General features: G+C 39.9%; 1 protein-coding gene and 1 long non-coding RNA gene across 7 annotated transcripts in view; one reads left to right on the top strand and one right to left on the bottom strand.

Annotated features, from left to right (window-relative positions):
* Agbl3 (AGBL carboxypeptidase 3) overlaps positions 1-24,969 on the bottom strand; it is an 89,684-nt gene that overhangs the window by 1,993 nt on the left and 62,722 nt on the right. For all 5 annotated transcript variants that reach the window (XM_063250527.1, XM_063250529.1, XM_063250530.1 and 2 more), the window contains 3 exons: positions 21,206-21,251; positions 19,459-19,652; positions 12,092-12,299 (listed from right to left, as the gene is read on the bottom strand). In XM_063250527.1, coding sequence (XP_063106597.1) covers positions 12,092-12,299; positions 19,459-19,652; positions 21,206-21,251 — 448 coding nt within the window. The remainder of the gene's footprint in view (positions 1-12,091; positions 12,300-19,458; positions 19,653-21,205; positions 21,252-24,969) is intronic.
* On the top strand, positions 1,002-22,368 carry LOC134476428 (uncharacterized). 2 transcript variants are annotated; one of them, XR_010048063.1, is made up of 3 exons: positions 1,002-9,175; positions 15,434-15,639; positions 22,050-22,368. It is a non-coding gene; the product is annotated as an uncharacterized LOC134476428 (long non-coding RNA). The 2 variants fall into 2 exon arrangements; XR_010048062.1 differs by lacking the exons at positions 1,002-9,175; positions 22,050-22,368 and adding an exon at positions 12,296-14,732 and having other exon boundaries at positions 15,434-17,225.

The raw sequence follows: 24,969 nt of genomic DNA, 5'->3' as shown, positions 1-24,969 counted from the left end.
CCCTTCTGCATCAGACTCCTGAGTGCTGAGATTACAGGTGTGCACCACCACTCCCAGAATGTTATCCTTTGATACTGTCTACTTCCTTCCTTGTCCAACCCTATCTTCATCCATGTTAACATTAACCTGTTACCCATATTATATAATATTATTTCAAGAATGTCATATAAATGAAATCAAACAGTAGATAATCTTTTGAAATTAGCTTTTCCTTAATCAACATTAACTCCTTGTGCAGAATTCATCTGGTTGTTCTGTATATCATGGATCATTCCTTATTTCTGGGATCAGCCAGGGCATGGATACACTGCAGTTTAATGATGCACCCATTGAAGGACATGTGGGCCATTTCCAGTTTATGGTTCTTATTATACGGTTGCATAAACATTTGCATACAGGTTTTCATATGAATTTAAATCTTCTTTTCATTTGGATTAATTTCTAGGAGAGCTAGTGCTGGATCATCTGGTAGTTCCATAATTAAGTTTTTTTTTTTTTTTTTTGGTTTTTTTCATTTTTACCGGGACCAGGGATCGAGCTCACGACTGCCTGCTTCCAAGGCAGGCGCTTATGCCGCTGAGCTAAATCCCCAGCCCCATAATTAAGTTTTTAAAGAACCTGCCAAATTGTTTTCCAGTGGGGTTGCCTCATTTTAAGTTTCTACCAGTAATATATGGGATCCATATTTCCCTGTATCCTCCCTGTAATATATGGGATCAAATTTGCCTGCATCCTCCTTGACATTAGCTGTTCTTGCTAGTTTTTATGTTAGCCATTCTGATGGCTGTGCGGTGACAGCTCACTGTGTATTTGCTTTGCATTTCTCCTGTGGCTAATGATTTTGAATCTTTTTTCATGTGGTTGTGTGCCATCTATATCACCTATTTTCTAAACAAATTTTTTAACTGTTGAATTTTGAGAGTTATTTAATCCAGATACTAGTATTTTGTGTGGTTTGCAAGAATTTCTTACTTATAGTTTGCCTGTTTATATTCTCAAAGTATCTTTTACAGAGCAACATTTTCATTTTGATGAAGTCCATTTTCTTGATTTTTCCTTCTCTGAATCATGCTTTTGGTATTAAGCCTGTGGACTTAGGTCCTTAAGAATACCCATTTTTTTCTGAGTGTTTTATAGTCTTATGTTGCACAGGGAAGTTCATGATTCATGCTGAGTTAATTTTTAGGGCCTAAGTCAAATTTCATTTTTATCTTGCTTTGTGGATATCCAGTTGTTCCAGGACCATTTACTGAAAAGGTCACTTGCTGCAGTTTTGTCAGAATCAGTTGACTGCATTCATGTGGGTTTTCCAGCTGGTTCCATGGATGTGTCTCTTCATTCTCCACTACTCCAGCTGTGTGAGGTCTTGAAATCATATAGACTGATTCCTCCCTCTGATCCTTTTTCAAAATTGTTTTTGCTACATAGCGTGCTATCCTGCTGCACCTGCTATCCCAGCTGCGCCAATTGAGGTGCAGCAGCGGCAGGGTATTCAAGCTGCGAGTTCAAGCCGCAGCACTATCGCAGCACGGGACAGTACTTTTTAATTGGCTTCTCTCAGCTTAGTTTGTTCCTGGGTTGGCAGGGTGTATCTCCCTCTGTTTGGGACTCCCCATGCTGTATTATTTTTGGAATCCAAGTTGACTCTCTCAGAGAGCTTCTGTAGCTGCTGTTATCTATCCGCCATCTTTTTCTCAATCCCAGTATACTGACTTTTGAACCATTACAGAATGCCCCCCTCTCTCTAGGAGCTTCCTTTCCTCTGAAATCTGCTTTTTAAAAAATATTAGTATAGCTACTTTCCTTTATTTTAATTGTTGCATGACAGATCTTCCATCCTTTTGTTTCAACCTATCACATTCAAAATGAGTATTTTTGTTGCTGTGTATTGGGTAATATTTTAAAATTGGTTCTGCCAATCCCTGTCTTGTCTTTTCTTCTTTTTTCAGTCTTCTTTTCTTTTCTTTTTGTTTTGTTTTGTGGTGCTTAGGACCTTGTGCTTGTCATCCAGGCACTTATGCCACTATATTCCTGGATCCATGTCTTGTTTTCTTTAGATCACTTACATTTAACATAAATTATTGTTATTTTAGGGTTTAAGCCTGCTTTTTAAAAATTTTGCTTGCTTGTTTCCTTTTGCCTCCTGTTTTTATTTGATTCTCTTTCTTTTCTTCTCCCTTTCTGTGGGTAATATGAACATTTCTTATACTTCTGTTCTGATTTATCTGTAATTTGTTTGGTTGTTTTTTGATATTGGTTTTTGAGAAGGATTTCACTACATAGTTCAGAGCAATCTTGAACTCACTGGGTAGTCCAGACTGATCTTGCATTGCCAATCCTGCCCCAGCCTCCTGAGGGCTCAAATTACAGGACTGTGCCATTGCGCGTGACTTTATATTTTTTGAATGTAACTCTTAATTTTTTTTTTTTTTTGTCTTTTTCCTTTTTATCGGTACCAGGGATTGAACTCATGACTACCTGCTTGCAAGGCAGGCTCTTTATGCCGCTGTGCTAAATCCCCAGCCCCGAATGTATCTCTTTGAACAGCTTTCTTTTTTGTGTTTTTGAGATAGGGTTTCACTCTGCAGTTTAGGCTGGCCTTGAATTCACTTTGTAGTCCAGGCTGATTTTGAATTTGCAGTGATCCTCCTGCCACAGCCTCCAAGTGCTGGAATTACAGGTGTGTGTCACCATGCCAGGCTTTGAGTAGCTTTTGAGATATTGCTTTACATTATGTATTACTATTTAATATTTATGATGTTATAATCTAGTGATTATATTGCAATGGCAAGCAGTAACACTGAAATGACACCAAGGATTTGGAGGCAGATTTATTTATGTTGACAGGCACTGATTGGGATCATTCCCAGAATATCAGGTCCTAATCTTTGGTGGTCTAGGGCTTATATGGGATAATCAAGGAGGAAGTACAGAGGCAGGCAGAATGGCTTGTCAATTGGGGATTGATTCTTACAATATGCATCATAGTGACTATGCATCACAGTAATCAGTCATTTCTAGGAGACAAAAGCAACTGGATCTGCAACAGGCACTGATACCTGGGCAACTAAGAAACTGAAATATATTAGCTGGTGGTGGGGGTGAAGAGGGCATTTTCTATTAATTTCCCCCTTCTTTTAGTTTCTCTGGAAAATCTTTGCTGGACACATCACATGTGATCTTTTGAGACAAGGCTCAATGGGAAGCAGTAATGTTAGTGTTGTAAATGATCTTAGGATGGGCCCTAGCAAAGGTTGCTGTGGTTGTCTTATTATAGAGTTTTTCTCTAAATTGCTTTTAGGAAGGGACATAATTTAGGCCTGTCTATTCTGTAACATTACTCTGGCAAGGTAGTGAAAGAGTTAATCTGATATAGGAGAGTATCCAATGTGCCTTGGATGCTCATCAAATCTTGGCCAAGTGTTTGATTGATTTTTCTATTCTCTTGGGGCAATTATCTATAAAGTTTAAGGCAAAATCACAGCTAACAACAGAACAGGGAAGCAAGGACAGGTAAACAGCTTGAAAAGATACAAAAATCAAAGGAATGAGTATGGAGCAATCCTGTGAACTGTGTCCTCAGGCTCCAGCCATGCATGGGCTGGTCAGCATCCAGAGTGACCAGAGCCAGGCTTTGAATGTAGTGTCTATCCAGAGTCAGTTGTCTGGTCCAGGTAAATTTTCAGTGGATCTAAGGCTGAATTTCTAAGATTTGTAGGGGTAGTTAATATGCTTCTGGGTTATATGTGTGTGAGTTACAAGCTGTTTTCATCTATATATTTTTAAATGGGGAGAGTCCACTATAATACATGGGGTTAGGGCTGGTGACACAGATGCTGAAGTCTTATCTGGCTGCAGGGATCTGGATATCAATGCTGTAGTTTGAGCTTGTAGAACAAATAGTGGGTACAGGTATGGTTCTGATCTTCTGGGAATACTGGGTAAAGTTTTACTGGTTCAGTCAATTGGATCCTTGGAGGAGACTTAGGTCTCTTGATGAGATCATTTTGTATTGTTGGTGGCAGGTTTCCAAACAGCAGCAAGAAGTAGCTTGATTTGCAGATCATCTCTGCAAGAGAGTTTTGGATAAAATAGTCTTTTCCAAGGTGACCACAGCATATACAATCTGTCAGACTTTATTCCTAACAGAGCTGCTTCCATCTGTAAACAGGGTATACTGAGCATCTGTCAGGGGGTCCATTTTTAAGAACAATTCATCCCAGTGAGCTTGTCAGCTTTCTGATCAGAAGCACAGTGATTATTAGAGCCTGGAGGCAAAATGAGGAGGCAGCCTTTAGTGACTGAATCACCAGTAGGCTACTGGGAACTCCCAGGGGTTGACAGTCTGAATGAGTATCATTGCTTGTATGAACTCAAGGATTCAGATTTTGTAGAAGCCAGCAGCTCCAAGAAATTTGTGGAGATTTTTTCTTGTTACTAGTTTCTGTCAGATATTGTAGAAGAGTTTTTGTGCCTTTCCAGCAGGTTATCTAGGGTGTCATTAATCAGAAGTGCAGTGAAGAGGAAATGAACTTTGAACTTTTGGGAGGTTGAGTCCTGGTAAGTTAATTTTTGAGTCCAGAACTGGACTATTTGTGAAAAGGGACTGGACAACAGGACCAAAGGCAGAAGAGGCATTCTTTCAGCCTAGGCAGGTGCACCAGCAGGCTGTGGGTGACAAAGACTGAGGCAATGTATATGGAGGGCAAGTACAGTGGCATTGGTGGCTTGGAGATCTTGAATTGGCTTTACAGGCAGGAGAGTTGTATTTCAGCAGTTTGACAATCAATTAACATTTTGCAGTTTTGAAACCTCTGAATGTGTGGTTGAATTTCTAGTCAAATCTCTTGTGACATGGAAAACCACAAGATGGGATTTGATGCAGTTGGGGGTTGTCCTGGGATGGAATTTTACAATCAGAGGCAGGTGGTCAGTGGCAAAATGTCAGAGCACAAAGGACAGTGACAGAATTGTGAAACTGAAAGGACAGAGAAACAAGCTGTCTCAGAGCAGCCAAACATATTATCAGAGACTCCCTGAAAATAGTAGGAGAGTTTCCAAATCCTTGTTGCTGTTGTTGATGGTGTAAAGGTCTTGCCCAATGTGATTAATAGACTATCAGGCTGGTGTATGTTTGGATGCCTGTTTATGCTTCCCACAATATCTGACACCAGGGTCATGGTGAGGTAAGCCAGGCCCAAAGGTGAGTCTTTATTTATACCTCTGGGAGGAGAGTTTTTAGAACTCTATGATTGCAGTTATCTCTCTCAGGCATTGTCTTCCTCTCAGGGAATAGTCAGAGTTGAAAGTGCAGGGTTAAATGAGAGGGAGATTGACTGACTTGGTGCAAAGGAGATGGTCACTTCAACTTGAAGGACAGGTCTCTTCCAAGAATCAGTATGAGGACTGGCTTACACAGGAATTTATATTTGGTATATTTGGTGAATTTGTATCTTGCAGAAGGGGTGAGAGGCAAGAGTCCCAGTTGTCCAAATGATGGTACTATAGGCTCCTGGTGGCCCAGCTGAAGAAGGGAGCCCAGTCCAGCCTAGTGAGTTGTCAGACCAATGAAAGAGTTGTCATCTGATCCAGGCTGAAGGTTTTGAGAGTTATTTTTATTTATTTTTTAGTGTCCATTACCCTTAAAACTCATAGCCAGAAGGTATGGTTGTCTATCAGATTGGATTTTCTTATAGACATCAGCTGTCTTTTTTTTTTAAATCAAGTTTCTAGGTAACAGTAGTTAATGGGTTTCTTGCCCCCCCCCCTTTTGATGTCTTTTAGAAGCCCTTGTCTGGGTTGTTTCTAGACAAGGTGATTTTTGAAAAGGCCATGAAAACTCATTCATCAGGGCTGAAAGTCCAATTTTCCTCATCAAAATGTGGAACTCAAAGGAATTGCTGACAGTGGGTGCTAGATGATGCCATCTGATCAGGATAGGCATGTAAGCAGGAGGCTCTGGAGGGAGGGCCCCTGTGGCTGAATGCAGGCAATGGCTCACTGGTCCCAGTTCAACTGACCAGAACTAAACTAGTTGGGAGAAGGAGTAAAGCTATAGATATTGGTAGCAACTGTGGTGGCTGACAAGGTGCCAAGGTGGAATTCTCAGGAAGAATGGGCCTTTGTTTTTTCTTTTTCTTTGAGACACAAGGAGTGGTTTGGTTTCATTTTTAATTCCATAAAATCCCTTTTTCTTGCAGTCAAGGACTATGAGTTTTGATTAATTCCCATCTCTGATTATGTATTGTGTGTACAACAGAAAAAGGGTGGATGCCCCTCAGAAAGAGACCATTCAGATGCCCACCTTGGTTTATGGGTATTTATGCATGATTTAGCTAAAGAGAGTGTGAGGCCTCTGTTATGCCATATGTCAACTGTCACAGATTTACAGGCAAGGGCCCAATTAACACCACAACCAGTGCTTTCCAGTCTTGATGCACAGACAGAACAGCCTATTGTTCACACTGTTCATTTCATTCACTCATGCACTCATTCACCAGGCACTCAGAGTTTAAACATTCCAAGCCCTCTTCCCTTGAGAGTGGCCTTAACTAACAAGAGTTGATCAAGCTCTTCTGCTCAAAGTGAGCAGAACTGACAGACTGACCAATTGCAGTGGTCTCAGGGTCTTACCAGAATCAGGCAGGCAGGCAGACAGACAGACAGACAGAGTTTGCATCCTCTTCCCTTTGGGGTCTGATGTGAGTTGCTCAGGGAGTTAGAAATTCTCAACTAGACTCTAAGGGGACTGAAGAAATCTCAAGGGTATATCTTTCCATCAATACCTTGCTCTATCTATGAGGGCCATGCCTGGTGACCAGAAAGGTCAGCATGGTTAGTTTTCCAGGCCAGTGCTCCAGATTCAACAGCAAGCAGAAACACCAAAACAACACCCAAGATTTGGAGACAGATTTATTTATGATAATGGGCACTGATTTAAATCATTCCTAGAATTTCAGGCCCTGGTTGCTGGTGGTCTAGGTCTTATAAGGGAGAAGCAAACAGGAAGTACAGAGGTAGAATGGCTTGTCAGTTGGGGATTGGTTTACACTGTGTGTACCACAGTGACCAGATATGCATTAGTCAGAGACAGAAGCAACTAGAATGGCAACAGAAATTGTGAGTAACTAAGAAACGGAAGTATACTGGCTGTGGAGGGGGGGATTTCTGTTACAATATCACCTTACAGAAGCCTCACTTCTCTTTACATTCTCACACTTACAATTGCCTTGAATGTTTCCTTCACAGACATTTAGAATTCTAGCAGAGTTATAATTTGTCCTCTCACAGTCAAGAATAATTCAGAAAATCAACTATATTTAACTGTGTTTTGCTTGCTATATCTTGTCTTATGATCCTTCTTTTATCATTCCTATTTGTTTAGAAAAATTCCTTGATCATTCTTATAGAGTAGACTTTAGTTTTACTTCATCTAAACATTTCTTGATTTCTTTCTGTTTTCACTGGGTATAGAAGTTTAATTTGACGGTTCTTTTCTTTCAGTAATTGACAGTACTGTGCCACTTCTTCTGGTTGCCAAGGGTTCTGATGATAAACTGTCATTCAGTTGTTTTTCAGCAAAAATGTTGTTGTTCTTTGAGTCTTTTCAAGTTTTTTTTTTTAATGTTTTTAGGGTCAGAGATATAGGTCAGCAGTGCAGTGCCTGCCTGGCAAACATGAGGTGCTGAGTCTCAGTCCTGGAATACCCCCAAAATTTTCAGAAATTAAATTTGAGTGTGTCTCAGCATGGATTTCTTTAAGTGTATCCTATTAGTGGTTTGCTCAGTTTTTTGATTGTAGGCTTATGCCTCTTGCCAAATTTGTAAATTTTCAGCCATCATTTATTTGTGTTCATTCTGAGTCCTGTAGTTCACCTCTTTTTCTGAAGCTTTGATAACATGAATAAAATATCTTATTTTGTAGGCCCATAGGTGTCTAAGACCCTGTTCATTTTATTTTTAGTATATATTCTTTCTAATCTTTAGGTTGGGTAATTTCTATTGTTTAAAAAATTTTCTTTCAGTTCACTGGCTATTCCTGCTATTCTACCAGTTATGCCATTGTGCTTAAACACTGATATTTTTAAAACTTTTTACTGTTTTTCAGTCTAAAATTTTTAAAATTGGTACTGGGTGTAGTGGTGCATGTCTGTAATCCCAGCACTAGAGAGGCTGACACTGGAGGAGCACTTAGTGTTCAAGGCCAGCCTGCACTAAACAGTGAGACCGTGTCTTAATTTTTTTCCCATTTGGTTCATTTTAACATTTCTCTGAAAAAAGTTTTTTTTTCATTTGTTTTAAGTGTTTTTGTTGAAGCATTTTTACTATGCTTTAAAATTTTTTGTTAGAAAATTCTAATGTCACTATCACCTCAACATTTGAAACTACTAATTATCTTTTTAGTGTTATTTTGAGCTCTTCTTGGCCCTTAGTAAGATGATTTACTTCTGACTAAAATGGGCATTTTTATATTATGAGGCTCTAGATTTGTAGTCGGGGTTGTGCAGAGAACAATTAGAATCACAACATGGAGTTTACAATATTATCTTATGATGGTCACCTAGAGTTAACACAAGAAAGTGCAGGAAATCTATGTGCAACATCAAAGACATAGAATATTTAGTCAAGAGCCTAAATCCCACAGCAAATGTTCCACATAAGTCCAGATGAAAACCCAGAGCTCATGACAATGCCTCTCATGAGTCCAACTGGAGGTCTAGGCCCACAAGAAGGAGTCATGCCAGTCTCTTTTATGGGTACGTGCTGGGAAGGCCCAAGGTCATTGGTAAAAGCCATAAGATCTATGCCAGCAGGGTGAAGGAGCTGTGCTGGTAGTTTGAAGTTTCTACACTGGAGCCAAGAAGTCACATTCACAACAAAGACTAGGGCTGTCCTAAAAAGCACCACAGCCATCCTCAGCAACACAGAGGCCCCGAGCTCCTCCAACGACAAGCACAGTAGAGTACATGCCAGGAAGCCAGCTTAATGAGTTCATCCTGGAGACCAAGCAGCACACATCTTCCCCTCCAGTGCCAGGAAGCAATGCTTGATGTGAGGATCACAACTTCTCCAGGAGAACCAACGGCTCACAACAGCAACACATAGGAGAACCCACAATGCCTCAACACACCTCTCTTCTCCTTTCTCCACGTGTCTATGCTGGCAACTTTCCTCAGGTAAAACATCTACGCTTAGCAGCATGGTGATTTAATTCTGCTGGCATTAAGTTGACCACCAGTTTCCAATCCATAACAAACCTGTTTTAGTTGTTTTTTGTGATTCTGCTCCGATAAGGAACTAGGGAAGTAAAACCAGATGGAAGTAGAAATTCAGTGTTTCCACTCAGGCTCTATGAATGCTGAAGAGAAGGTAATGGGTGTAGTGGTGCATTACTCTTGGACAAGCACACAAGTTGCATTTTTTATACACTCTGGCCCTACACACGTAAGGGAGATGCCCTTGGGTTGTCCTCTCTGGGCACCATTTGCCCATCTCTGAGTCTTTAGGTCCACAAGGTTGGGATTTCAACAGCCCCATAAGTAACTACATGTAGGTAACTGTGGTACCTCTACTCACCAGCATGATCACCTCTCAGCTTATCTTTCTCTACAATTCAGAGTTGGGATTGAGAAAGAATGAGTAATCAGAGTGGTATGGGATGGAAACTTGTGAGCTTCTCTCTGAAGAAAGAAAAAACTGGACTGGAGGTGGGTAAATAGCTCTGATAGTTTCCTACTCCCTAGTTCTGGTCTTTTTCTGAAGGCTGATTGAATGCCCTCTCCTCCAGTTTCCATGAATAGCCTCATGCTTTCTTATAATTCTTGACTCCTTGCTTTCTGTGTTTTAACTGAGCTAGTTGGAAGAAGTTTTTGATATCTGTAAAGAAAGAGACTTTAATACAACCTAGTATTTGCTACACCTCAGGGTCAGGACGGTCCACACTGAGTGTTTTCCTGAGTTCAGAATAAGTAAGGGATCTCTTAGGAAAGTAATGACTAAACATTAATTGTCACCCAGTCCCTTTCCTAGGTCCAGATTCTCAGCTTCTCAGCCTCTGCCTCTGTCTACTGTATTTGTTATTAGGTTCCTGACTTGTGATTTGCTGGTATTATTGTATTTGATCCCTGACCTACCTGGACCTTGTACTATGATTTGCCTGCCCTATAATAACCAATTTACTGTCACGCACCACCTTCTCCAGCATGATTGTTATTCTACTTCAAGAGAAACAGTCACCAAGTTTTGTACAATGATTATACAATGAAGAAACATTAATTAAACATTTAGGAAAAATAGTGCAAAGAAGAATATCATCCATGCCAATGCTTTATACACATAATCACTTTGGAAACATGTGCTTCTAGTTTTCCTACTTATAAATGTGTTTGAGTATATGCAATAATGTGACAATACATATAAATATATTACAATATCAAACTATTGATTAGCCTGCTTTATTCACTTACATATTGTGAATAACATTTCATGTTAATCTTCATTTATAATATTGAGTACTACATAATATTTCATTTTATAGATGTACCACAATTTATTTAAGCAATCTTCTGTTGCTGAGCACTTAGGTTCTTGCATTTTTCTTTTCTTGACTCCTCTAAACAATACTGTAATGGGCATCACTTTACATAAGCCTTTTAGCCCTTATTTATGTTTTTCTCCTAAGGACCATTTTCTGAAAGTGGAATTTTGTATTCAAAATGAATGTATCTGAACTGAGGGTGTACTTCAATAGTAAAGCTAGTGGTTAGCATGCATGAGGCCCTGAGTTCAATCCCCAGCACCACACACACACACACACACATGCACGCACACACACTATTTGAATGTATGAAAGTAAGGATTTTTCATTTATATCATTGGGTTGTTCTCTAGAAACTCTGTACCACTTTAGGTTCCCACAATCAGTGGATAGATTCTTCCCTGAAGAAGCAAGAATGGAATTTCATCATTGTGTTAGTCTACATTCTTTAGATTTTACCAAGATCATATATTTCTATTTTCTACCACACTTTTTCTTTTAGCTGTTCATTCATAGCTATGTCCATTTTTCTCTTAAAATATTCCTAATTTTTTAGTAGTTTTGCAGGCATTCTTTGTATTTTAAATACACTGGTTCTGCTTTTTGGTTGTAGTATAAAGAAAAAAGACAAAGCACAATGCTGAAGTTCAGAAGGACTGTGGAGCCAGAACACTGGCAGGCTTGAATCTTGATTCTGTGACTTGTTGGAGTGTGCAGCTTTGGTCAAAGCACTCCATCTCTTTATTCCTCAGTATTCTCATGTGTAAGATGTGCAATTGGCCTTCTGTATCCATAGGCTTACATCTATGGATTCACCTAATTATGAATTAAAAATACATTTAGATCTGAAATTAGCTGAATCTGTGGATATGGCAACTAGATGTATGGAATGCCAACTAGATATAGATATAGATAAAATGTAGATATATAGATCTTAGACTTCTAGTATACAGAAAGTACTTTATAAAGTTTGTTGATCATGTTAATATTATACTTGGTCAAAGGCAGCTTGTTACTGCCTTTGTTTACATGAATCTTTTCTTGGTCTTATTTAATCTTTAAAAGAAATACTGGCTTCTTTTGCTTTGCTCTGAGTATCAATAAGTTGAAGTAACTCAAGTTAATTATTTTTAGTTCTAGTTGCTCATAGGATTGTAAGGTTTAAAAGTACCCGAAAAATTTCATGTCAGGCTAAGAGTATACTATTTATGCATGCTCTACTCATAGATCCAAATGAATGAGTAGTTTCATAGACACAACCACTCAAGGCCTATCTTAGTCCTTTACATGTCTATTGTTTTCTTATGACTTTGGGCTTTTGTCCCTTTGTCCAATGTGGTATAGATAACAGCATTTTCAAAAGCTGACTTGTTTATCCAGGATTGTGTCTTATAATAATGGGTTAATAACTATCACTTCTTTATAAAGAGAATGAATTAAACAGTAGAAATGGAGTGAAGTACTTGCCTAGCATGCATAAGGTCCTGGGGTTTGATGTTCAGCACTGCAAATAAAAAAGTAAATATTTAGAAATGATAGAATTATATTGACTTACTGTTGTGAAATTGGCTGTTTTATCTGACCAGTTTTGATATTTTTAGAGCTGTTCACAATAGGGAGAAAACACCGCAACAGTTCTTGAGATGGAACTGTTCTTTTATTCCTGTAGACTCTTTTTTCATCATCTGTCCAATTTATGCCAGTTTTCTTGCTCTGGAAAGATGTGCAGTCTTTCACTTTGCTTTTTAAATTGTCATGCAGATCTGGGGAGCAGCCACAAAAATATGTATAAGCATATGAACTGTATTCATTCAGCAATTATTTATAAAGCTAAATTATATACAAAATTTTTATCTAATAGTCTTTGTAAAGTTTGAAGTTTATACTTTAATGGGACTGGGAAAAGATAAACAAAAAGTAAAATATACTGTATAAAAGCCAATAATAATATTTATAGGATAAAATAAACCTGGGGGGAGAATAGAAAATTCTTGGAGGAATGGCTGCTTTCCATTTTTAAAAAGGTGTTGCCAGATGTGGTGGCACACATCTGTAGTCAAGCTATTCCAGGGGTCGTAGGAAAGAGAACTGCAGTTCCTTGTCCAATCTAAGCAACTCAGCAAAACCCTCTTAAAATAAAACGTTTTAAAAAGGGGTTGGGAGGTAGCCCAGTGCCTGCCAGGTTCATTCCCAAGTACCACTAGTAATTAATAATGATATTAAGAGAAAGCCTCCCAGTGAAGTCGACTTGTCATCGGAGTTAAGGATAAAGTCACTCCATATGGGAGCAGAAGTAGAGGCCCTCAGTGAGGAGGACCGTGGTGGTGAGGACAGCAAGGTGGTTCCAGGGGTAGAAGCGGAATACCCTCAGAAGAAAGTGAGAAAGTTATAAGAGGAAGTAGGCAACTTGGATTCAGGTCTCATAGGGCCAGGAAGGCCATCATAAGGCCCCTGGTTTCTGCTGAGTGTAAATGGGGGACCACTAGAAGGCTTCGAGCAGGGTGGTAGATCTGAGGTCTGTTTCTAATAAGATGATTCTGAAGCAGAGTTGAGAACAGAATAAAGGGGGCCAAAGTAGATGAGTGGGGAGACTTCTTAGAAGGCTACTGAAGCAACTTGGGAGAAAGGATGGTGGCTCAGACAGGGTCGTGAAAGTGGCTGGGAGAGTGAGAAGTGGTGGGCAAGAGTCCTGGATATATTTTGAGATTTTGTAAAAAATCGGATGTCAGGTAAGAGTGGAATCTGTTTTTAGAGCTTTTGGTCTGAGGAAATGGAAGCATTTAGGAGAAGACTGTAGGAAGAACATGTCAGAACTCCCTTTCATTAGATAATATGAAGAGCTGTTTGTCAGTGGTGACACTAGAGCCTTAACATTTGTTTAAAAAGTGTTAATTGCACCGTGTACCTGTGAAAGTGGCTGCTCTCAAGCAAACCAAAACCAAAACCAAAACAAAACCAAAGCCAAAACCAAAACCAAGTGAAGCAAAGCAAAGCAAAGCAAAGCAAAACACTCCAGCCCAAACCATAAGCAAATAACAAAGACTGGTACTAAGAGGATCTGGAACCCTTGTGCACTGCTGATGAGAAGGTAAAATGGTGCAGCCACTGTGGAGAACAGCAGTTTCTCGAAACATTGAAAGTAAAATGAGCGTGTGTTTCCAAGAGGATTCCAGCAATTCCACTTCAGGTGTATGTCCCCAAGAACAAAAACCAAGGTCCAAAAGAGATATTTTACCTCACGTTCACAGCAACACTACTCGCAAAAGGTAGACTCAGCCCATGTCCATTGACAGAAAATGAGTAGACAAAATGTAGAATATGCCTGCCAGGGAATCTGCTCGGCCTTAGGAAGGAGGGGAATACTGACACGGGCTAGAACACGGCAACTCGTGGGCCATTATGTTAAGTGAAATAAACCAGTAGCAGAAAAGCAGAAACTATATTTGCCTTCCAAATATTTCACACCACCTGCGTCAAATTCTCTGAAACAAACTGTAATGGGCTGAGGGTAAGAGGAATGAGGAGTTGTTTGAGTTTCAGTTTTACAGGAGGAAAAAGTTCTGGAGATTGTGTAACAGAATGAATGTACTTAACACTATTGAACTGTCCACTTAAATAGTGAAGATGGTTAATTTTATGCTATGGATAATTTGCTACAATTTTAAAAAATAACAGACTTTGGAAGAAAGGTTAAGAAAATCCCAAGTAAATTCCTAAAGGAAGGAAAGTGATCAGGTACTTTAGAAAAAGTGGCAAAATGATTGATAATAATGCCTAAATTGCTATGTAGACAGCATAAGCAAAAGTAGATTATACTTGGAGTATAATCAAGAGAACACTGTACTTTGTGTTAAAAAAAACTGCTTATCTAGTTAGAGATGCACATTGAGCTATTTACAAGCAAAACAATGATTTGTGGAATTTTCTGTGAAACACTCCAGGGAATGAAGTGGTGAGATGCAGATGGGACACTGGTAAGTGAGGTGACTGCTATCAGTGAGTCCAGAGCAGACAGAGCTTCACGTTGCTGGGTCCCAAGAACAGGGAGGGAGACAGTTAGGATAAGGCGTGGGTTGCTCCTTAGATACCTGGATGGTGGCAGTGCACTGACTGAGACGTGGAATGCAGGGAATAAAGCGACATGGGCAAGATGAATAGATATGCTATGGGAAAGAAATGGAGCGGTTCAGTCGCAGGTAAGTGTGGAATTCAGGAGAGACCTAGACTGGAGAGATTTAACAATATGATGGTCAGGTATTGACTGAAGCTACATATACAAATGGGAATGCTCAAAAATAAAGTATGTGGCAAGAGGAGAGAAAGGACAGACACTTGAAATTTAAATAGAAATGATGTCCTTTGTGGATCCATTTTCACAAGTCTCATCACAGTTCATCATCTGTTTCATGAACAGCAGAGAAACAGGAATAGATCGAGGAGAGTGGTGTCATGACTGTGTCTGTTGGATAGCTCAGTAGATGAGAATGAGAGGGAAACAAAGATGGAGACAGAGAGACACAGAGAAAGGCAGAGGGAGAGAGAGAAATTGCTGATTCCTGACTACTTTAGGGAAGATGAGAATTGAAATTAGGATTATATCACAAAGGACACTGGTAGACACGGTGTTGTAGTCAGGGGTTGTACACAGAGAACAATTAGGATCAAGATGTGGAGTTTATAATATTATTTTTATAATGGTCACCAGGAGTTAACACAGGAAAACACAGGAAATCTATCCGCAACACCAAAGACATAGATTATTTAGTCAAGAGCCTAAATCTCATAGCAATGTCCCACATGAGTCCAGATAAAAACCCAGAGCTCAGGACAATGCCTCCACGAGTCCAACTGGAGGTCCAGAGCCCACAAGAAGGACTCACACCAGTCTTTTTTACAGATCCGTGCTGGGAAGACCCAAGGGTCAGCGGTGGAAGCCAGAAAGTCTATGCCAGCAGGATGAAGGAGCTGTGCTAGTGGGATGAGGGTTCTATGCTGGAGCCGAGAAGTCACACTCACAACAAAGACCAGGGCTATCCTAAAGGCACCACAGCTGTCCTCAGCGACACAGAGGCCCCGAGCTCCTCCGACGACAAGCACAGTCAGGTACGTGCCAGGAAGCAGCGTGAGAGTTCATCCTGGAGACCAAGCAGCACATGTCTTCCCCTCCGGAGCCAGGAAGGAATATATGAGGACCAAAGCTTCTCCAGGAGAACCAACAGCTCACACAGCAACTCGTAGGAGAACCCACAGTGCCTCCTTAATGCCTCAACCCTCCACACCTCCTTCTCCACCTATTTATCCTGGAAACTTTCCTCAGGTGGAGCATCTTCACTCAATGCCATGCTGATGTAATCCAGCTGGCGTTAAGTTGACCACCAGTTCTTAATCCATAACACCAGGATCCACAGAACTACTGGAAGACTTGGCCCTAAACAAAGGGATATTTATTTAGCTGACACAAGGACAGTTGGTTTATGTTCATCCATGGCAGAGAAGAAAGCAAAAGGTTGAGGAAGTTTCTGACCGATGGTCTCCGGTTTGTGTATGTGCGTACATGTATCTGTGTGAAGTCAGAAGTGAAGTTACCTCCTGGGAGCTCAGGGCTTTGTGCTCTGGGATGGTAGCAGAGGAGTTTACTCACATCATCCAGAATGAGAGTCGTTTATTCTAGGCTCAGTAAAAGAACAGGAAAGAAAAAACCCACACAAAAAACAATAAGAACATAAATGGAGTAAAGAAAATTAAACCACAATAAATGCATAAAATGTGCTAGCGATTTTGATGAGGTTATGAGAGCTGGAATGTAAGTTATACTCTTTAAATTTGGAATTGCATCAATGTAATTTTCCTATCAGCCTTGCTCTGTTTACCCACACTTGTTCAGATTTCAATTTCCAGTGAGATATGAGACAATTACAGGTTGTGCCACCCTTAGTCTCCCATTGAGATAGAATAAGAAAAGAGGAGACGGTCTACATGAGATAACAGCGGATTATGGATTTCCATATGTTAGAAGCTTACAGGCATTTGTGTTAAACACAGTGCACATGGATCAGATAAAAAAAACTGTGAGTGATTAAAAAATCTTTCCTGTGAAAAAGCAGCCTGCTTAGAAAATGAAGAGACCCAGAAACAAACACACCCTAACTCATAGAGGTGAGGGCTTGGGGCAAGAACAGAACATTGTGTGTGTGTGTGTGTGCGTGCGCGTGTGTGTGCACGTGTGCGTGTGTGTGTGCGCGCGCGCATGCACGTGTGCATGTACCTGTGAACTTACTTTTTAAAAATTTCAATGACTCAACAAAGAGAATAGTATAAAAATCTCTTAAATCTATCATTTGGCTTCAATAATCTGTTCTCTTTGTGCGGCTAGAATTGATCAATATTTAGGATATGTTGATGGTACTAAAAGAAATGTTTGTATGTAGCTAATAAAAACAGCAAAACCAAGTTGTTAAGGCACATCTCCCCCAACAGAAATGATTCCTGGAATGCTGTGACTTCCTTCCGGGTGCTGGTGGCTGGGCTGAGTGTAAAAGTGGACGGAACACAACAACTCCATAGTTCAGAGGAGAAGTGACTTAGGTGTAGGGCAATCTGCCAGAATTACTTCTCCTTTCTTCTCTGGCAGCAGAAATTCTGTTTTTGAACTTTACCTATAAATAAATACAAGCTCTTCCTGAACTAAAGCCTAACTGGGCCCTTCATTAACCTCTGAAAGAATCCATATGATGATTTCTTACTTGAGAAGTTCAATATCGAAAAAGGGCACATTTCCTTTTCTAAGAAACAGACTGATAATGAAGATAAGATATTTTAAAGAAAACGTACATCTTAGATGCATAGATTATAAAAAGTGTGTGTGTAATAACAAAGAAATTAGTTTTGCTTCCTCTGAAACTGATTTGCATTAGTTCAAAAGGAAATTGTGGAATTTTTATCAGTATACTACCAAGATCCAGCAGGACATTTGTCTACAAAGTAAATTAGCAAGAAAAGATGAAATCTAAACTCAGAAAAGATTGGTAAGGTTGAAAAACAATTTTAAAACTAGACATTCTTAGTAGTGGCAGTGGAGAACAAAAGCACTTTCTGAAACAAACAAACGACTTTCTCTTTTTTGAAGCAAAATTCTATGCGTATGACTTGTTGCTGGTTCCTTTCCTCTTCTCCTATAATACACTTCAATTACACCAGGACCTCATTTATTCCACTAAAGTTTCTCTGGATCAAGATCCTCAAGATCGTTGATGTAAGTTCAATAGTCAGAGAGCCTCAACTGACCAACCAGAAGCACAGACTCAGGAGCTGGTTCCTGCTGTCTGAGACATGTTTTTACCTAGTTTCCAGAACAACACGTAATCTGAGTGTTCTACCACACTCCTGTTCCACTTCCTACACTGAAGTCTTTTTTGGTGGTTTGTATTTTTCTCCTGACCCATCACTGTACAGAGTTCCCAAGGACTTGGTCCTTAGCCCTTTCCTGTATCTATACCTACTCACTTATGAATTTGTTTCTTTTCTTATTTTCTTTCTTTCTTTCTTTCTTTCTTTCTTTATTTTCTCTCTCTCTCTCTCTCTCTTTCTTTCCTTTCTCTCTCTCTCTCTCTCTCTCTCTCTCTCTCTCTCTCTCTCTCTCTCTCTTTGTGCCTGGTATTGAACTCAGAACCTTGTGCTTGCCAGAAAGATGCTGTACTGCTGAGCCGTATCCCTGGCCCCATGAATTTCATCTGGCCTCATGGTTTAAAATGTTATCTATATGCTAAAAATTCCCAACTGTATCCCAAGTCTAGCTTTCTTTGCTGAACTTCAGCCTTGTACCTACTGCCTATTCAGGAACTAGGAGACATTTTGAGATCAAACAAGATTGGGCACGTTCAGGGTGGTACGGATGTAGACTGAGAGACATTTCAAATGAAACATGTCCAGAATGATTTGGGTCTCATCCTGAGTCTTCCCCATTTTAACAGATAATAATTCAGTTAAGATCATTGCTCTGACCCAAAACTATGGAGGTTCATCAACGGCAAACACCTGTGAAGCCATTAGGGTTTTGAAAGGATTACCACCAAGAGAGGCTTTTTTTTTTTTTTTTTTTTTAGTGCCTGGGATCCAACTCATGACCTCACACTTGCAAAGCAGGTGCTTATGCCCCTGAGCTAAATCCCCAGCCCTAGAGATGCTTTGTGTACCTTTATGTCCATTTTTCTGTTCATTCTTTGCTCCAGAAAACCTTTATCTGATTTTTTTCTTGGTACATTTATTTGAACCTGTATAAATGGGATTATACAGCTTTTACTGTCCTGTGTTTGGCTTTTCATCCAGCCTAATGCTTCTTAGATCCATTCAGGTGAATGGATGAAGGCAAATTTAACATTAGCTTTACTGTCTGTAGCTTCGACTGATTTGAATGACTGCGATGGAGTTAGGCTCGGCCAGTCTGCTCTGCTCTGGCCTTCCGTAGACACTTCAGTACAGAGATGTCTCAAGACGGACATCATGAACTGCAATGGTCTTCAACTACTTTAAGGACACTTGTCTAAAAAGTCATTCAAAGGTGGGTTTGCATGGGAAATGCTATGTCAGGGAAGCAGAAGCTACCAGAATGTTGTGGTAGCATTTAAAAAGCTTTTTCTTGGATAGTTGTGAGGGTAAATGCTGTCAGTAACTGCACTTTCCTGCAAATAAGGCAATTAAAATTTTTTTGAGGCTTTAATGAATTGAAGTTATTTTCTTCTGTATTTAACCCATAAAGATCAAAGAATGTGTATATTTTTTCCAGACACAACTAAAATGGGTATCAATCCCTTCTGTTTGTAAAAACAGTTCCCATGATCCAGGCTATATAAGATTCATTAATGATGTTACAGTATAAACCATCTTTGAATTTATTAGAATATTAAACAATAATGTTTTAAAAACCTGTTGAAATCTTTGTCTTCGCAATCCAGCGTGAGGTTTGTCTGGTCATGGGACACTTCAAGGATGTCACTTGGAAACAGCTTCCATACAAATCGTTTTCCTTGGGCTGAACTGATTTCTGGATTGGCCTCTCACAGATATCTAAAAAATATCTGTGTTGGTCTTTGCCAAGACTCTGAGTCATACTTTGGGAGCTGAAAGAAATTAGGTACTCCGATCTCAATGTCAATAGTGAATTATCCACACAAGACCAGTGTAATGCTGTGTTCTAATTCTATGCCACAACTCAGAGCACGCAATATATAGTATGTCATCTTACTTGGGGCTCTCACCAATCTCTGAAATACGGACAGGATGGGCAGTGTTATTCCCATTCTACAGAAGACAAATCAGGGTGGTTAAGCTATGTGCTGAAGATCTCAATGCTAATTAGACAGCAGTAAGTCAAGAAGTCACATCCTGTAACTCCAGGATTTTTCTCTGACTCTTTTTTTCCTTTCTCTCTCCCTCTCATTCTCTCTCTCTCTCTCTCTCTCTCTCTCTCTCTCTCTCTCTCTCCCTCCCTCCTCTTCTCTGTCTCTCTCTCTGTCTCCCTCTGTCTCTGTCTTTCTTTCTCTTTTGAGTCAGGGTCTCACTGTGCAGTACAACCTGGACTTGAACTCACTATGGAGCCCAGGCTGGCCTCAAACCTGTGGCAATCCTCTTGCCTCGCCCTTTAAGTGCTTGGATTACAGGTGTGCACCACCACACCTGGATTACTTTTCTTATCTTGATACATAATTTTATTTCTTCCCATTGGATATGATATTTTCAAGAATTCAAATCTTATTTTAAAATGGTTAGTTCAAGAACCAAGAAAGGGTCTGCTCAGAGGCCTCACACTTTGGTCTTCCACCGCTTCCTAGGCTTGTGAGCAAGACATCTTTCATTGGAGCCCATGTTACTCAGCAGAAACCAAGTTCTCAGGAAAGAGGCCAAAGAAGGGAGAAAGGACACCGTGGTTTCTTGTTGCATAAATTCAAACTGCTCCAGTGCTTGTCTGTAGTTATCTCCCTGTCCAGATAGTTATTCAAATTATTTTCAAAGGACAGGAAAAGCTACACACTGTAAAAGTACAAAGTGCATCTATGTGGTCTCTGACTTTCCTTTCTGTTACTCTGCCAGTTGCCGGTGCTCGTTTTACCCCGATGTGACCAGTGCTGATTGCCACTGCAGACAATACAGCATTTGATGGGCATCCTGCCACTCTACGTGCCAACTACCATGTCAGGAATCCATTTGTAAAAATAAACTCAGATAAGGCAAGGATAAATGCATCAAAATAAATACAGGCATCTAATGGGGTTAGTTTGGGGGTATCTGAATCTTCTCACAACCCTTCAGAACGCATCTATGTGTATCCTGATGTAATGGGGCATCTCTTTATATTCCTCCTACCGTCCCTTTTCCTTGAAAAGAAGACCTAACCAGAAAATAATCCGCCTTGAAAACTAGACATTGAGTATGCCAGCTCCATCAGCCTACCCTTGCCTTGTCTTGTCCTATTGCTGGCGGCTGCCCTGTGAGGCAGGTGAGCCTTGTCTGTGGCCGAGTGCTCTGTAACTGCGCAGAGTCCTATACAGTACCCAATTAGCAATAGTTAGGAAAGAGTCGTGTTACCTGTGGCTTCAATTCAAAAGCAAAATCTTATAAGACAGAAGAAAAAGAACGTGGTAGTGAAGTGAAAAATCAAGAGTAGTTTCCCTACCTTAGGTATCTTTTTAGAAGATAAGGGGCTCTTTCAGATATTTTTGCTACAAAAGAGAATACAACATAGAATATCTGAGGTTAGGTTGTAAAGTAAATAAAAGTTAATTTTTCCTTTTTGACAAGTTCTTCATGCATATATTAGTAGCCAGCTTTAAATGAGCATATCTCTAGTTAACCTACTATTGTCAGATTTAAACACACAAAATATATGAGTGTATATTTCTCCTGGGAGCCTTTTAATTAAATTTTTAAGAGAAAATAGTAGGAAAACTCCTGCTAAGTATGACAGTTCAGAACTAACTAACTAACTAACTAATTAAATATATGATATATGTATTAGTATTTTTTGGAAAGTCCATCTAGGACACGAATATACCAGACCCCCCAGTATAAGATGTGTTAATTACACACACATGTTATTGTTTTACTATAAAACTAGGCACTTTAAATCACATGTTATTTTGCATTATTTCTTTTACCACTGTACTTGTATACATGCTATTATTTAACAGGACAATACTAGGCTAGTTAACAGTTGGAATTAAAGTTAATAGAACAAACTGAGCAAATAGTTTACATGTGAAAATACATTTTTGTTTTTTTCTCTCCTGCAGGCTTTAACACTTTATAAGACACATCAGTTTTATAGGTCACAGTATTATATATTCTGCAGAAATATAATATACACTATATAACCTTTTAGGAGTTGAATATAAATACAGTGGGGCTAATTAAGTAGATATGATCTGTATTGAATAAAAATTAAGAGTGACGTGTTTCTTTCTGTCCCAAGATAACACAGGATACTTTTGTTGTTTCCTTTTCCAATTATGTCTATGCAGGCTATCTTCTTTCATGCTGATGAAGCAGAAAACTTCACTGAGTGTTTCTGCATGTTTTAAAGTAACCAGAAACCGGCACACAGACGACTCCGTGCTGCAGATCAGCGGCTCACACTCCTTGCTGAGGAGCATTGTCAAGACCTTTAGCAGGCATAATCTTTGAATTTTCCTTGGCAAGAAGCTCACAAATTGATTAAAACTTGCAAAAATTTATAATTTCACTGCCAAGTATGCAAACTAATGGGCCAAATCTTGTAACTTTTTGGACAATTTTTTAAATGCTTTCTTTTTGATTTCATTAAAATCTTCAGAAATTTAAGATTGTTTGAAGCCTCATTTTTGCTTTTGTTGTTTTTTCTTCTTTTCCCTCTTGCCTTCTTCCTCTCTCTCCTCCTTCTCTTCCTCTTTCTTCTTTTTCTTACAGGGTCTCACTTTGTATTCCACATAGTGCTGAACGCAGACTCCTGAGTGCTGGGGCTGCAGGTGTGTCACCACTCTCGACTTCAAAACTCCATTTTTCAAATCAATGTTTGTAACAACGAGGGGAAGTTGTTGCTATCTGCACTGTTTAGTGTATCACTTGGTTCAATGTTAAAAGCATTTATTTTTGGCAAGACCTGGTGAAATGGGCTCCCCAGTGAAGAGGCTGACCCATCTGCTATCAAAATCCCCCTTGGTGTTGATCTCCAGGGACATGTCAGCGACACCTTCTGAACTGGGAAATGCAGTTTTGCCCTGTTTCATTGACCAGGCAGGGAAGGATATACTGAGTGTCTGTTCCTGTGGCAGGGTCAAGCAAATAGCCAGCTGTTATTCTGACTGTTTTGGGGGAGAGCTGAAAATACTTTCAAATTTGCTTGTCTCATCCTGGCCTCTGGAGACTTAAGTGTCCTTGTGTATGTTCATCTCTTTTCCTGTTTGGACACCATGTTTAGCCAAAAGGCAAGTTGAGGCATGCTGTACATAAGAAAAAGGGTTTACTTAGGCCAGAGTGAGCAGGCCACCTGGGAGGCATACAGCCTAGTGGCACAGAGTCAGCGCTCCTTGGTTTTACAGAATAGTGACTGCACTTAAGGCTTTAAACCTCAAGGAGCTGAAATTATTTGGATTTAACAACTGATGTTGGCAAAAATCAAGCCATTTTGTAAAGATGGGTAGTCTGGGGGAAGAAGTCCGTTGTACAGAAGGTCAGTAAAGGTTAACAGTTATAGGAAAGTGCAATTTGGTGTGATCCAAGGATCAGCTTGCACTGGTGCATGTGTGTCTGCCTCCCAGGTCAAGGGTTCAGCTGCAGATGTGTCTGTGATCAGACTGGGCTGTAGAGGCACTGAAAGTTTCTCCAATCAGTGCTACTCTTTTATGTCTTCCCCTTGACATTCAGTCCCAAATTATTTTCTGTGTATTGCCCCATATACTCTGTTTTGCTTGTTTACCTTCCTAGTTATATGTCCTTCTATTTGTCATTAAAACAATGCAATCATTAAACTTGCTTTTTATCTCTTCTCTCTATGATGTCCGGGGGAAGCTGACATTGGTGTTGAGCTTATTCTCTTTTCTTTTTTCCCTTTTTCCCTAAGGACAAGAAGAACTACAAACTATGAAAGTACAAAGTGTATCTACGTAGTCTTTGGCTTCCCTTTCTGTTACTCTGCCAGGTGCTGGTTTACTCCCATGTGACCAGTGCTGATTGCTACTGCAGATGGTACAGCAGAATCTTGCTCTGTAATCCATGTTGGCTTGAATTGTTATCTGGCCAGGCTGGCCTCAAACTCGTTGCAATCCTCCTGCCACAGCCTCCCAACCTATGTGGTTTTAATTTGACACAAATAAATGTTTGCTTTCAGTCTCTATTTTGGGGACTAAAAGCAAATATCTATTGTATTTTGTTGTTAATAATCTATTTGTTGGACACTGGAGCTGAGGTTAGTAGGCTTTTTGTTAATCTGACAAAAAACTGGACCATGTTTAACTGGTGCCAGAGGCTTGGAATTCCTCTGGATCTTTGTCTTTTTCTCTCTTGCTGTCTTTGAGGTTCTCTAAGAACCACTTATCAGATGACTTTGTCTTTCTTTCGGCTATTTCAGCTATAAACTATTATCCTGGAGCCATGCTGGTGTGGGAGAGAGGAAGTAATTATCAACTCTGAGATTTTCTAGGAGCTGTGTCCATTTGTTACCCACTGAACTGCCTGCAATGCGACCTAGAATAAACCTTCCTTTACTGCTCAACCAGTGATTGGTCTCATTATTGCTTCCCTGATTCTGAGAGGATAATGATAGTTGGTTTGGGCAAAAAACCCTTTGTAACATGTAGACTGTGACTTAATAAGTTTTTCTTAGCTTTTCTTCCCCTACTGTTCATCTATAAATTTCTGTACAAAAGATAGTTGAGATGTTGATAGGGATTGCATCATAATGCCAATTTGGATAATATAAGGCACAGCTTAGCTATTTAATTTATAAACAGGCAGCTGGCAAGGGACAGAGTCTGAGAAGGAGGCAGCTTTACAAAGACAACAGCACATACAGGTAAGTTAAGCTCAGAGATGTAAAACCAAATACAGGAAAAATGCTGAAAGTTAAGATAAAGGCAAGTAGTTAGGTGGGACAGAATGCACCAAATTATTTAGCAATCCTTCCCCATATCTGGGCTGGGCGTTAATTTCTAGGACTCCAAGAATCCAAGTAACTAGTAACTGGTTCTTATTTTAACTCTGCATTAGAAAGCCTGAGTCTCAACTGGTTTTCTTTTAGAATTCTGTATTAGAAGACCTAAGTCTCAATTAGCTGTTTGGGGCCTGTGAGGCCACCTGTACAGGGAGACCGCTGGGCCCTGGGCACTCTACTTATCCATAAAAAACTCTGGACAAAGCTCCCATGACATCCCCACTTTTGGGACCTTGCCCAATTACTGGGAGATT

The sequence above is a fragment of the Cavia porcellus genome, unplaced genomic scaffold (assembly GCF_034190915.1).
Source record: "Cavia porcellus strain 051 isolate PalLab524CR breed Dunkin Hartley unplaced genomic scaffold, mCavPor4.1 scaffold_6, whole genome shotgun sequence".
Lineage (NCBI taxonomy): Eukaryota > Metazoa > Chordata > Mammalia > Rodentia > Caviidae > Cavia > Cavia porcellus.
This window is presented reverse-complemented; position numbering and strand designations above follow the sequence as displayed.